We start from the raw sequence: 14,655 nt of genomic DNA on the forward strand, positions 1-14,655 counted from the left end.
TTAAGATCCCGCAGACCCATCCTTGAAGCCATGTATTTATTGGGGTGAATTATCTTCGTCAATTTTGCTAAAATAAAGAAACAGTTTTTCGCCGAAATGAAATGCTGAGACCGGCTTAATTTCCTAGAGCAACAAGTTTTTGCCAATCACCTATAAGTCACGAGCAGTTAATCTCGCGAAGAATCTAGCTACAATTTTGAGGTAGAAATATGCGGAGACACCTTCTAGTAACATAACTAGCACTCAGAAGGATCCCCAAATGTTCGCTGGTCTCCACGGCGATGATGTTGAGGACTGGTTGGAAAATTATGGCCACGCGAGTGCATTTAACCATTTAGACGATTCCTTGAAGCTCACTCATGTAGCCTTCTATCTAACCAACGTCACGAAAACTTGATTTCTCAACCATGAACGTGAAATCGTAGATTGGACCTCTTTTAAACGGCAGCTGCGACAGATTTTCGCCATCCCCACTGTCCGCTCAGAAGTCGCGGAAAAGTTTGCTGAGCGTGTCCAGCACACCGGTTAGCCGTACACTTCATATTGCCACCTGTAGGTAGTGGGTCGAGGGCAAGAGTGGGTCGAGCCCAAGAGAAGAAAGAAGACCGCGCCCCCTTCTCTGCTCGAGCCAGCCCCGACGGTCGCGTCTTCCGAGAGCCAGCTGCTCTACGGGTTATTAAACCTTCAAGTCCACTTCTAGAGGCTCGTGACAAACTGGTGGAGGTGCTGGGTAAGCGTCCTCACGGATGTTGCAGACCCCTCCAAGGATCCGCGCTACGAATCCAGTGCCTGTCGACACTCCCGTGCATCGGGCCAGCCGCAGGATCAGGGGACTGTCCCCAGAAGTCGTCGACGCTACGGTTCCCACCACATCGACCGGTATGACCAGCGCCACCCTTCAAACCGCCCCAACCGGTACGGGAAGCACGATGTCGAACCGTTACACACTTGAGAGCCCACGGATCCCAAAGACGTTTCATGGCACAGTGTTCGAAGACGTCGAAGACTGGATAGTCGAATACGAGCGCGTGGCCTCCGTGAACGAATGGAACGACACGGAAAAACTCAGACACGTCTACTTCTACCTGGAGGATGGCGCGCGTACGTGGTTTCAGAACCGCGACGGGCAACTGCCGTCGTGGCGCGAGTTTTGTCGTCAGCTCCTGGAGACCTACACCAGTTCTGATCGCCACGAACGAGCGGAACGAGCGATTCAGGCCCGTGTCCAGTTGCCAAACGAAACTGTGACCACGTACGTCGAAGACATGACGCGCCTCTTCCGACGAGCGGATCCAAGAATGACGGAGGAGAAGAAGTTACGTCATCTGATGCGCGGGGTCAAGGAGCAACTCTTCGCTGGCCTCATACGGAGCCCTCCGAAGACGGTCGCGGAGTTCTTGTCCGAGGCCGTAAGCATGGAAAAGATGCTTCTGCATCGCTCGAACTTGTATGAGCGGCAAGCGAACAGCATGTCTGCTGCTGACGTTTTCACGGCCATAGGAAGCAACGGCGACTCACTGCGAGAACTCATCCGCTCTGTAGTGCGTGAAGAGTTGCAAAAGGCCGCTGTAACACCGCAAGCTACGGTAAGCTCCATAGCGAGCATTATCAAGGACGAACTGCACCAGGCGCTTCGTGATACCTTGCCTCCTGCTAACGCTGCGGCAGTACCTCCTGAATACCCTCGTGCGACCTACGCGGAAGCCCTGAAGCGCCCTGCTTCCTCTCCGCCGCTATTCGTTCGTGCTCCTCCTACGGTGTCAGTTCAGTCGGTGCAGCCGATACCGTACTACGACGCTGGGTACACGCCGCCGCCCGTTGTTCATGCCGCTCCATTTGCCCATCGTACGGAGCAAGCGGTTCACTACGTCGACGATAGACGCCCGCCCCCTCGGAAGTCGGATGTTTGGCGCACACCCGATTCGCGGCCTCTGTGCTTCCACTGCGGTGAAGCTGACCACTTGTACCGCCAGTGCCCATACCGGCGCCTTGGGATTCGCGGCTTTTCCGCATACTCGCCGCCGCCCCGATACGGCCAACGACACCGGGACATTCAGGAATACCTGTCCCAGCAGCGCTTGCACCGCCTGCCCGGCGGCAGTCGCGTTCGCCGTCTCCGAGACGATTTTCACCTCCGCCCCAGCGGTATTCTCCCGAGCGGTCGACCAGTCCCCGCCGGGAAAACTAACTGAAGCGATCTTTGGGGGCGAGGTCGCTGACGGTCGAAGCGCTGAAGACCTCCGACGGACGCAGTTACGGAAAGATACCGACCCGACACCACCTGCAACTGAACGAGACGACCAGCTTTCGCTCGATATACCAGTTACTGTTGACGGTTATGCCGTTAGTGCTTTAGTGGACACCGGTGCAGACTACACGATACTAAGCGGCAAAATAGCAACGCAGCTGAAGAAAGTGATCACGCCCTGGCATAACTCGCAGATTCGGACGGCTGGCGGCCACATCGTTACTCCGCTGGGCGCCTGCACGACTAGAGTTGAGATTCAAGGATCTACATTCGTAGCGAGCTGCCTTGTCTTACGCGAATGCTCCCGCGACGTTATCCTTGGGGTTGACTTCCTGCAGGAGTACGGCGCGATTATCAATCTGCAAGAGCGTCGTATCACTTTCTCTGCCGAACGAGCAATCGACGTGCAAGACGGCCGACGGCGCGACGACGTACTTCGTGTGTCTGCTGACAGTGTAACGCTTCCTCCACGTGCCAGTGTCCTCGTCGACGTCACATGCTGTGGCTTACGCGATGGCGAAGCGGTGGCCGAAAGTAACTTGGAACACCTACTGAAACAAGGCGTTTGTGTGGCTCGCAGTGTTATACAGATTCGTGCTGGTCATTCGCAATTGCTTGTTACCAACTTTAGCTACGAGCACCGACACCTGTTCCGCGGCACTTCGTTAGCGTTTGCAGACGCAATAGCAGACGTTAACAACTGTTTCACGTCAGAAGTAGTGGAGACAGCAGACACGTCTCTGGGCCATCTTGACATCAATTCTGAACTGTCCACCGATCGCCAGACAGCACTGCGCAAGCTCTTGCTTGAATTCAGGACCTGCTTCGCACATTCTTCCAAGGTACGCCAGACTTCCATCACTAAACACAGGATCATCACGTACGACGACGCACGCCCGATACACCAGCAACCTTACCGCGTGTCGGCAAGAGAACGCCAAGCCATACGTACGCAAGTCCAAGAGATGCTTGACGATGGCGTCATCGAACCTTCCAACAGCCCGTGGTCATCTCCGGTCGTTCTTGTCAAAAAGAAAGACGGAACGCTACGCTTCTGTGTCGACTACCGCAAGCTCAACAACGTGACTAAAAAGGACGTGTACCCGCTGCCGCGTATCGACGACTCGTTAGATCGACTACGGCGCGCCCAGTACTTTTCTTCTCTCGATTTAAAAAGCGGGTACTGGCAAATCGAGGTAGACGAACGCGACCGCGAGAAAACAGCCTTTGTGACTCCAGATGGGCTCTATGAATTTCGAGTGCTTCCTTTTGGCTTGTGTTCAGCCCCGACTACTTTCCAGCGAATGATGGACACTGTCCTTACCGGACTGAAGTGGCAGGCCTGTCTTGTGTACCTGGATGATGTGGTCATCTTCTCTGAAACGTTCGAGCAGCATCTTCACCGCCTACGGAGTGTACTAGAAGCCATCCGATCGGCAGACCTCACACTTAAGCCCGAAAAGTGCCACTTTGGTTACGAAGAGCTCAAGTTCCTCGGTCATGTAGTAAGCGCCAAAGGGGTCCGACCCGATCCAGACAAGCTTGCCGCTGTGGCCGCGTTTCCAGCTCCTGCCGATAAGAAGGCCATCCGGCGCTTCCTGGGTTTGTGCGCCTACTATCGCCGGTTTATTAAAGGCTTTTCGAAGATAGCGGAACCCCTGACACGCCTTACAAGAGACGATACGCCATTTGTGTGGCATATTGAGCAACAGGCGGCTTTTGCTGAATTACGACAGCGCCTTCAGTCAGCACCCGTTCTTGCACATTTTGACGATGATGCTGATACTGAGGTGCATACCGACGGCAGTAGCATTGGCCTTGGCGCAGTGCTCGTCCAGCTTCAAGATGGAGTGGAAAGAGTTATAGCGTATGCCAGCCGCTCCCTGTCCCGTGCCGAGGCGAATTATTCGACTACGGAGAAGGAGTGCCTCGCGGTCGTGTGGGCGATCATCAAGTTTCGCCCCTATCTCTATGGTCGTCCCTTCAAAGTAGTGACGGACCACCATGCCCTCTGTTGGTTGGCAAGCATGCGCGACCCTTCAGGACGACTGGCACGGTGGAGCTTGCGGCTACAGGAATTTGACATCACCATCGTTTATAAGTCTGGCCGTAAGCATGAAGACGCTGACACGCTGTCCCACGCACCCATTGATCCTGCCAGTCAGGAAACAGAGGATGATGACGGCTTCCTGGGCGCCATTAGTTCGTCGGACTTGAGCAGACGGCAGCTTGACGACGGTGAGATTCGACCGATCATCGATCATTTAGAGGGTCGCGACACAACCATACCACGCCATCTGTCCCGCTCGCTGACGTCCTTCTGCCTGCGAGATAACGTGCTGTATAAGAAGAATGCTCGTTCGACCAGCCGTGCTTACCTCCTGGTGGTTCCAAGGGACATGCGCGACGACGTCCTCTTCGCTTGCCATGACGAACCGACATCTGGTCATTTAGGCTTTTCACGAACACTCGCTAGAGTAAGCGAAATGTACTATTGGCCCGGGCTTTCGGCAAGCGTCAAACAGTACGTTAAAGGCTGTCGTGAATGCCAGCGCCGCAAGACACCATCCGTTAAACCGGCTGGCTTACTTCAGCCAATTGAAGCACCTCACACGCCTTTCGACCAAGTCGGCATGGACATTCTCGGACCGTTTCCCCTTTCTGCCGACGGCAACAAATGGGTGATCGTCGCGACTGATTATTTAACACGCTATGCTGAGACGCAGGCGATCCCACGAGCCACGGCCTCAGAGGTAGCGCACTTCTTCATGCGCCACATCGTCTTGCGTCACGGTGCTCCCTCCACTGTAATAACTGACAGAGGGACAGCATTAACAGCGCAGCTTATGGACGAGGTTTTTGAATTGAGCAACACCAGGCATCGCAAGACGACCGCGTACCATCCGCAGACCAACGGACTTACCGAGCGACTGAATAAGACGGTCACAGATATGTTCGCAATGTACATAGACGTTCAACACAAAACATGGGATCGGATCTTGCCTTACGTGACCTTCGCGTATAACACCGCCCTGCAAGAGACGACGCGCTTCACGCCCTTTCGCCTTCTCTACGGTCGCGAAGTCCAGACGATGCTGGACGCTATGCTGCCGTGTCAAGACGCTGACCTATTGACAACTGACGCCGAGGAATTTGCAGAGCGTGCTGAGGAAGCCCGGCAGCTCGCGCGGCTGCATATCGGCCAGCAGCAGCAGGCAGACGCACGACGCTACAACATCCGCCACAGGGACGTGTCCTACAACCCCGGGGACCAAGTTTGGGTGTGGACCCCCGTTCGCCGTCGTGGTCTCTGTGAAAAACTGCTGAGCCGGTATTTCGGTCCGTATAAAGTGCTCCGCCGCGTCAGTGACGTAAACTACGAAGTTGTTCCGGACACATCATCGCAGACACGGAGTAGGACACAAAGACAACCGAGCTCAGACATAGTTCATGTTGTGCGCATGAAGCCGTACATTGCGCGTCCGTAACTTTTTTTGTTTTCGTTTTTTTTTGTTCTCTCATTCCCTTCTTTGTTTCTACTTTTCGTTTATCTTTGGGAGATTGCTTCTTCGTTCATTGACTGTGCCGGCGTGACGGCTACTTTTTTTTTGTGTACTTTCGCTTTGCCTGCCTTCTTCGTCGTTGTCTTCTACGCCTATTTTTTTTAGCATCGAGGCGATGCTTTTGTTCGGAAGGGGGGATATTGCCACCTGTAGGTAGAGGGTCGAGGGCAAGAGTGGGTCGAGCCCAAGAGAAGAAAGAAGACCGCGCCCCCTTCTCTGCTCGAGCCAGCCCCGACGGTCGCGTCTTCCGAGAGCCAGCTGCTCTACGGGTTATTAAACCTTCAAGTCCACTTCTAGAGGCTCGTGACAATATATAGAAGACGTCCTCGTCCTTTGCCGCCGTGTGAACAGCTCCGTGGCGGAGAATCACCGCGTGTGCCATTCACTCAAAGGCACTGGGACCGGTGTGTTTAATGCCTTTGTCGTGAAAAACCCCACTTCTATAGCCAACATCAACGCTACGTGCCAGCGCCTCGAAGAATTTCATCCGATCTGCACGCAGCGTGGCGCGTCTGATCACAGGGTAACCAACGACAAACGAGCTGCTCACACTGATCGATTCACGAGGAATTGCATGCACAAACTTCACCATGTGATTTTGTCCATACAGCGTCGTCTGGGGCGGCCTGCGTAACATATGGTCAGAGAAGAACTATAGCTACAGTGGCGTGCGCGCAAGACCCAAGCCCTCTGCCCCTACCAAAGCCCGCTTACGCTTAGATTGCTGCTGTGGCATCCCCCTACCCTCAGCTCCCGCTATACCTGCGGCTGCACCACATATGTCTTTCACGCTCAGCCTTATGAAGACACATGGCGCGCACCCCGACTTGTCTGCTTCAGATGTTCGCCCCTTGCCGCCGTGTTGAATCAGGGTGCTGAATATTTCTCAAGTCTCGATCTTCAATCGGGTTACTGGCAAATACCTATGCACGAAGCAGACAAGGACAAAACCGCCTTTGCAACACCAGTTAGACTTTACGAATTGAACGTAATGCCCTTCGGTTTGTGTAACGCTCCTGCAACCTTTGAACTTATGATAGACACAGTTCACGTGGCCTGAAGTGGAAAACCTGTTTATGTTATTTTGAGGACATCGTTATCTTTCCTTCCACTTTCCGCCAGCACCTTCAGCGTTTGGGCGAAGTTTCTACCTGCATTTCTAGCGCTGCTCTTCAGCTGTACATTAAAAAGTGCTAATTTTAAAGCAAGAAAATCACAGTGCTGGGCCAACCTGTCAGCAAGGACAGCGTCCGACCAGACCCTGACAACATTGCTGCTGCGCTTCGGTTTCCTCGTTGAGAACATCAGAAACACTTTCCGAGTTTCCTTGGCCCCGAGTCCTGTATCTGGCACTTCATCCGGCTCTTCGCAAGCATAGAGTCGCCACTGCAGAAACTGTTGGCCTTGGGCACTCCTTTCACTTGGATTGACGACTGTGAGTCTGCTTTCTAAGCCCTCAAGCCCGCCTTAAAATCCGACCCCGTTAACTGTCATTTCTATGAAAGCGTGCCTACCCTTTTGCACACCGATACTAGTGGTCACTGGATCGGTGCCATCCTCCTGCAACGGGAGAAACCTCCTCGACAGAGAGTTGTTGCGTATGCAAGTCGCACATTATTGGCTGCGGAACAGCACTACTGGATTACAGAGCAGGGGCCGTAGTCTGTAACGCTGCGGTTTTCGAAGAATTCGCTTTGCGAGCAGTGATTCGTCGCCGCCTGGGTGACGCCATTGCCTCGGGGCGTGCACGCATATTATGATGACGTCACGCACATGTCAATCATGCGGAAACCGAATTCGTCGTCTGCTGCGAAGCGAAGTGGCGCGAGATGCTTCGGTGTGGTTCGAAGGCGCCGTGTGCCGTTTGTAGAGCCTGTGCGTGCCGTATGCACGGGCAAGAGCGGCGTTCAGAGCAAGCAGCATTCCTAATTTGCTACATTTTTCCTTGATTTGTGACGTTCACATCCAGACAAAAAAAAAACTGAAGGACGCTTAAGCTTCGCCTTTAAGAGTGGAACGCGAAAATATTCAAAGATCCCTGACTGCTTCTCACGCTTCCCGGCAACCTCAGCTTTTTTTCTCTCTATCTTCGCCTCTGCACGCCGTGGCTGCGCGGAGGCGAGCGCCATCTGGATGGTGTTGTTGCAAAGAAGAGAGTGGACTGCGCCGCTTTAATAATGGTAGAAACGCTGGAAAGGGGGTTTGTGTTTGAGTTTCCGCGTAAAAGAATTATGTTTTCTCGTATATTCAAATTACAAGCCGACGCTATCATGTCTTTAGGTTGTGTGTAAGTCATATGCTTTACTAATTTTCTGCCGCATAATAATTTCAGAAATGCAATTAGTTCAATAACGCCTCTACGTACGCCACGAAGAGGAACTGCGTGGTCGGGGATGCGTGGTTGGGGATGAATTTCTCGGCCACAGATGCCGACGCCGACACTGACGCCGAATTTTCTGCGACACAGGGCCCTTAAACGTAAAAAACCTGAATTTTATTTTTACCTAATCTACAAGCCCGGCAAGAAATATCTTGATGCCGACGCACTCTCTCGCTTTCCCTTGTCGCTATCATCTAGGAGCATATATCTTCATCACACGTCACAAGGCTTTGGGACTACGTCTTCACTGACGTTGTCACCACTAGCGCCTATCAACACGCTGTCCTCCTACCGTTTCCCAGAGTTCTTCTCTTATCAACATGCTGACCTATACTGCCACTGAATCATACAACGCCTATGTGGAACTTCACGACCGCCTAATGCCAGGATTCGTCACCAACTGAAGCAGTTTAAGGTCGAGAGCCATGTGGTGCACTGTTACATTTACCATTCTGATTTACCAATTACCATTCGCACACAAGTCCTCGCAGCCTTCCACGACGACCCTTCTGCTGGCCAATTAGGTTTTCCCAAAATCTACAACCGAATCAAGAGCCGTTTCTTCTAGCCTGGCCTTTCTACCTAAATTTACGGCTAATTACGTCGCTTGTTGCACGCTTTCCTAACTGCGGAAGCGAGCTTAAAAAACAAACTTTGTTTATGCGGCGCATAATAATTCGTTGCAGTCAGAGTGTTCGGAGACTAACACATTCAACACAGTAAGTATTTTGATCCAATCGGCGACAAAAAGAGGAAGCAGAAATGCCTCACCATGCCCAAAATGTTTACAGGATTGTGGGGCAGATCGTAAGGCGCCACTCCCGAGATCGCACACCGCAGACCCGCCTCGTGTTCGTCTACAATCAGATGCGTCAGGATAATGATGGCGTCCAAGGGCAACTTCCTGCAACAAATCCACATCGTTATCATCACCACGACTGCCTCCAGCACCTCATGCCTACCACGTCCTTTTATAGGAACAACTCTCGCTATTCTGACCTCCATTACGCTATGCGCTCTGCGACCACCGTTCAAGCGGGAATTATGCAATATCTCACAGCGGTGCTCTCCGCGAGTTCAACCACCGTCATCACCTGCAATATGTCTCTCAGCTTTTTTGTCTCTTTTCTGTTTTCCATTTTGTACGCGTCCCTTTTTCATCTTCGAAGGACGCTCTGCCTTCCTTGTTATAGGCAATCCGCACTGGATCGTCCCGGGACGACAGCAGAGCTTTTTTGGCATAGCCAATAGAGAGGGAATGAAACAGCTTCGAGTAGGACATGCATCCATTTTGCGCCATCAAATTGTCTTGCGGCAAATGTGTACAGCGCATCAACAAACTGGCCACAGGTGTGATAAAACGCTGGGAGTATAGACATTTTGCAGCACCATAGCCATCAGCGCCGCCACATACGTCACCGCACCGTCTATTGAGAGCCTTCTCATCAGCTCTTTTTCTCACTTGTTTACGATAGCCACGATGGCAGCATGGCACGGCTCAGACCCGATATTTCGGCCACCACGGTGAGCAGTAAGTGAATAGACGACAAATACTTCGGTTAAAGCTGCAGGGGCATGTGCAAGCATGCGTTTCATTTATCCGCTCCATCTGCATTGCAATATTATTGCGTGCAAGCTTATAGACTAAAGGCGATGGATGTGGCGGCCTGACGTTTACTTTTGTGCCTAATTTCTAGTCTTTATAGCGGTAGATTTCTTAGGCTATTACGCGTTCGTGCGACTGTTGTTTTCGTTAGCTGTATAGGCTACAGCTTCGTTCGGGCCCGGAATATCCGTGTGTGTGTGCGCAGACCCCTATACCTGTTCACTACTTTCTCCAACCACAGCTGTTGGTTCTGACCACGTCATTCTTGTCGCCAGCGCTGATAGCTAAATTTGGGAAAGGTTTTCTGATTATTTTCAGAGCAGATTAAAATGTATGTTTTAATTGTATGTCATTAAATTGTTGACAACATACATGTTGTCAAAAACGTTCCCAGTGTTCGAGTAATCGCTCGCCTGCGGTTTGATTCAGGGCGCAGAAAGATAACTCAGAGAGCCCGCCTATTATTCGACGTTTGACTTCACAAGCGATCTCATACTCGCGCGGTGCGGGTGTAGCGCTGACTTGCGTGAGTTTCGAAGTTCAACAATCCGTGATAGTTCGTTGCAGGCGCCGTGGCGGTCATGCTGAGTTGTATCTGCAAGCGGCGTTAGCTCGGACATTGGTTTCTTTAGTACTGGTGGTTGAGCTGATTGTGCTCGCCTTGTGGAAAGGTGTGCATCACGAACGGTCGTAAACACGGGCACTCCTTTTGTATATGAGGCAGATGAAGGACGCCCACAGTCTCATACCACACCTTCAAATATCCGACGCAATTTTCGCAATTATCGACAGGGCGCATCTTCCGTCGGTTCTTCCACAATTTAAATAAATCTCACCGCAATACTAAGCGATCCCTGGCGTCTCGGCGGAACGTTAGTGTAGCAGCCGGCAGTGGCTGCTGCCTGCTTTCTCCCTATTCAAACGGCGTTCAATGGCGGCGCGTCTGTGGCGGCTCCTGGTGCACTGTGCGCCAACTACTCACTGTAAAAGGTATATATATATATATATAGCGGTCGATTTGTTCAATAATGGTGGCGACATCAGAAAACTAGCTGCTCTTTATACACAATGCCTCACGACTTCAAGTGTACCAGAGAACTGGAAGAATGCCAACATTATACTCATCCATAAGCAAGGAGACGTTACGGAAATGAATTATTGGCCTATTAGTTTGCTTTCAGTGTTGTATAAAATATCCACCAAGATAATTTCCCACAGAATCAGCGCAGCACTTGACATCAGTCAACCAAGAGAACAGGCTGGCTTCAGGAATTAACACTCTACGATGGATCACATCCATGACTGACTTCTGACTTCTGAATCAGGTAATCCAGAAATCTGCCGAGTACAATCAACCTCTCTATATAGTTTTCATCGATCATGAAAAAGCATTTGATTCAGTTGAGATACCAGCAGTCATAGAGGCATTGCGCAATCAAGTACAGGAGGTATATGTAAATGTATTGGCAAATATTTACAAAGATTCCACAGCTACTTTTGTTCTCCACAAGAAACGTAGAAAGTTACCTATCAAGAAAGGGGTCAGGCAAAGAGACACAATCTCTCCAATGCTATTCACTTGTTGCGTAGAAGAAGTATTCAAGCCATTAGACTGGGAATGCTTAGGAATGAGGATAAACAGCGTATATCTCAGAAACTTTTGGTTTGCACATGACATTGCCCTGTTCAGCAACATCGGGGACGAATTACAACAAATTGTTCAGGACCTTAACCGAGAAAGTGTAAGAGTGGGGTTGAAGATGAATAGGCAGAATACAAAGATAATGTTCAATAGCCTGACAAGGGAACAAGAATCCAGGATCGCCAGTCAGCCTCTAGAATCAGTAAACAGTACGTTTATCTGGGTCAATTAGTCACAGGGGACCCTGATCATGAGAAGGAAATTTACAGAAGAATAAAATTGTATTAAGTGGATAGCACACAAAATGATATAGATTCGAAAACCTTTCAAATTGCATTCGCAGTAATGAAAAATATTTTATTGAAAGCTATTGAGCGTATAACGTCTTACTGATGTCCACTATTACGGTACAACAAAATGCCGAGCTTAACACAGCAGGCATCGCCATCGCAGCGTACAGAAACTTATTTTGGGATGCGTAGGAACGGGGTACGCCTTATTTTGAGAGTATTTATCAAAATTTGTCAGCAATAATTTGTAACACTGAAAGCGGCAGCCTTTACATTCCAGAATACGGCAATGACCTCCGCACTGCACACGCCCTGCCGAAATTCTTTGCTTGATCCCTTTTGATAGACAATAAGCGAAGCAGGAGGGTAAGTACCACCAGCCTAAATTACCATCCATAAATCTTGTTTAAAAGTGAATGTGAAACAGTGTGAATGTTGTTTAACAGTGAATGTGAAACAGTGTGAATGTGGGTAGTTGAGCTGATTGTGCTCGCCTTGTGGAAGGGTGCGCATCACGAACGGTCGTAAACACGGGCACTCCTTTTGTATATGAGGCAGATGAAGGACGCCCACAGTCTCATACCACACCTTCAAGTATCCTACGCAAGTGAAAATTCACTGTTTCACAGAGTCACTCTATCTAAAGATTTCTACGGTTAGCCGTTCGTTGGGAACCAAGTTCTGAAGCATTTTCCGTTGGATACTCACACAACGTTTTCGGTGAATACTGTGAAAGAGACAATTGCGCTGCGCGGCCATAGGTAGAAACTCGCCACGATAAAACCACGATCGGGCTTCGGCTGCCTTGGATACTTTGTCTTGAGAGCCGCCTGCAGGTTCCTCAATTCCTGCGAACAAAACGTTATGCAGATCAGACCCGCATGATCGAATATATGTGAAACTAAGCTTTCTTCAACCGGTTACTTAAATGATATAGAAACTAAATGCGGTGCAAACATTTATATTTCTCATCATTCTATACATCTCCTGCAACGTTTATATTTATGAAACACACAGGCCCCAACATAAATGTCACGCAATGTTTATGTCTGCGCAATACACCGCTCACTAGCTATGCCGGAATGCGAACAGTAGTCCATGTGAACGGTCACTGTGAGTGATAGACAGAGTGTTGTCACGAAATCGGAGGCGATGTTTTTATCTTTTGCGCACGAATAATTCTGAGGGGAATCGTATGCAGAAAGGCTTGCGATGCGAAGGCCTCAAGGTTCACTATTATTCAACGGTTTCAGTTTTGCGCGTCTGACCAAATGATGACCGCCGCGCGCGCAAGTGATGCATGCTGTGATTCGGCAAGGCAGCAGCACCAGCCACGTGGTTAGCAAAGTCTAGAAGGGCAGCAAGATAAAAGTGCTCTTCAAAATCTGCCCTTCAAAATGAATCCAGCTGTTCTTGTACCTCAAATGCAGTGAAGATTATTATTGCAGCAAAATTGCGACCTAAATCATTAGATCGAGTTGTCTTCGCTCTACCGTTCACACACGGCACTGCAGCGTCGCATTTTTGAATGATGTTTTGTACTGGAGTTCATCTCATCATAAATGGAACCTCGTCGCCTGATTTTTTTCACGGCGCCTTTCATGGTGAGAAATTAACAGCGATGCGAGAACAAGGCGATAGACAAAGAAAATAACTGGGCCAGTATTTTTGGACATTTTCCGTTTGCTCGAACTGTTAATTTGTCACCATGACTCACTGACTGGCGCCAACCCGCACTTTGCTAGCGAAGTACTTCAGCTTATATGTCATGTACTATTTCGCTTCTTTCGTGTTTTATTTCTATCTTCGAGGTTATGTCTTAGCGTTGTGGATGGGTACGTTTCAAGCCAATATTTGCTTCAAATATGAAACGCGAATTTTTTTTTTTTAGTTCTGTGAAAAACTTTAACTTTGCAGCCGTCTGTACCACTGGCTTGTAAAAGTGGGGCAACTCTCTCACTCTATTCGTGTTTGATTGTGCGCGCTCACACCACGCTTGTTCATTCAATTAGTAATAGTCGGGCCACATTTTCCAACGCATGCTACACAAGCAATGCTGCCCAGATCGGCAGTGCAGCGCTACAGGTGTGTCGCTTCGCACGCGCAAGCCCACGGGAAGCGCTTCTCATCAACACCACCGTTTCACACGCGCCTTCTCGTGGTCATCGAGTCTCTCTTCATGTCGGTCTACTTACGCCGCAGCACACCTGCTTACTTAATCAGCTCATGTTTACTACAATTCATATTGCTACCAAAGCCGCTCACCTTACTTCGTATGACATTGCTGTGTTGCTATCGCATTCATTGCTTCGCCCTTAGGGCGAAACTGTGACATTTTTTACACATTAGTAGGTTCAGCGGTACGGAAAATATCGTTCTCCCACTACCTGTTGCACTGCTGTGTCTCTCTTCCCAATGGTATGGTACCTCGTGTTCTGGCGCTCACTGGCGATACTTGGCCCGTGTGCTATACAACCAAATTGATAATTCAGTTCCTCGAGTTAACAATACGCTTTGAGTCGTGCATGTTTGACCGAGGAAAAACCACCATCCACTTTACTGCTACAGACGTCACTGCACACAACGTAAGGCATTCGGTTTTCTCCTAAAATATACAGGGTGTTTCAGCGAACACTTTCAAAAATTCTTAAAGGTTGCCTGCGGAAGATAGCACAATTCTAGTTCATGGGGTGGTCGACTCGAAGAGGTGCACATTACTTCCACAAGAAATTGAAATGCCTAATCGAATAATTAACAGAAATTCACTAATTAAGTTTTTAACTAATTACCTGATGGCCCATATTGCAATTTACAAATTGTAGCCGAGGAGTTCGCAAGGCGGATCCACTTGGAACGAATTCTCGGGATGACACCAGTTTCGAGATATTAATTCCCGAACTTTGCCCAGAAATGCATTGGCGTTCCA

The 14,655-nt window shown here is 49.8% G+C and overlaps 1 protein-coding gene across 1 annotated transcript in view; it reads right to left on the bottom strand.

Moving 5' to 3' along the window:
* Positions 1-14,655, bottom strand: part of LOC125944039 (uncharacterized) — a 154,847-nt gene that overhangs the window by 24,180 nt on the left and 116,012 nt on the right. The window contains exons 2-3 of the mRNA XM_049663776.1: positions 12,438-12,577; positions 8,963-9,095 (exon numbers count right to left, since the gene is read on the bottom strand). Coding sequence (XP_049519733.1) covers positions 8,963-8,965 — 3 coding nt within the window. The 5' untranslated portion in view covers positions 8,966-9,095; positions 12,438-12,577. The remainder of the gene's footprint in view (positions 1-8,962; positions 9,096-12,437; positions 12,578-14,655) is intronic.

The sequence above is a fragment of the Dermacentor silvarum genome, chromosome 3, assembly GCF_013339745.2.
Source record: "Dermacentor silvarum isolate Dsil-2018 chromosome 3, BIME_Dsil_1.4, whole genome shotgun sequence".
Classification (NCBI taxonomy): Eukaryota; Metazoa; Arthropoda; class Arachnida; order Ixodida; family Ixodidae; genus Dermacentor; species Dermacentor silvarum.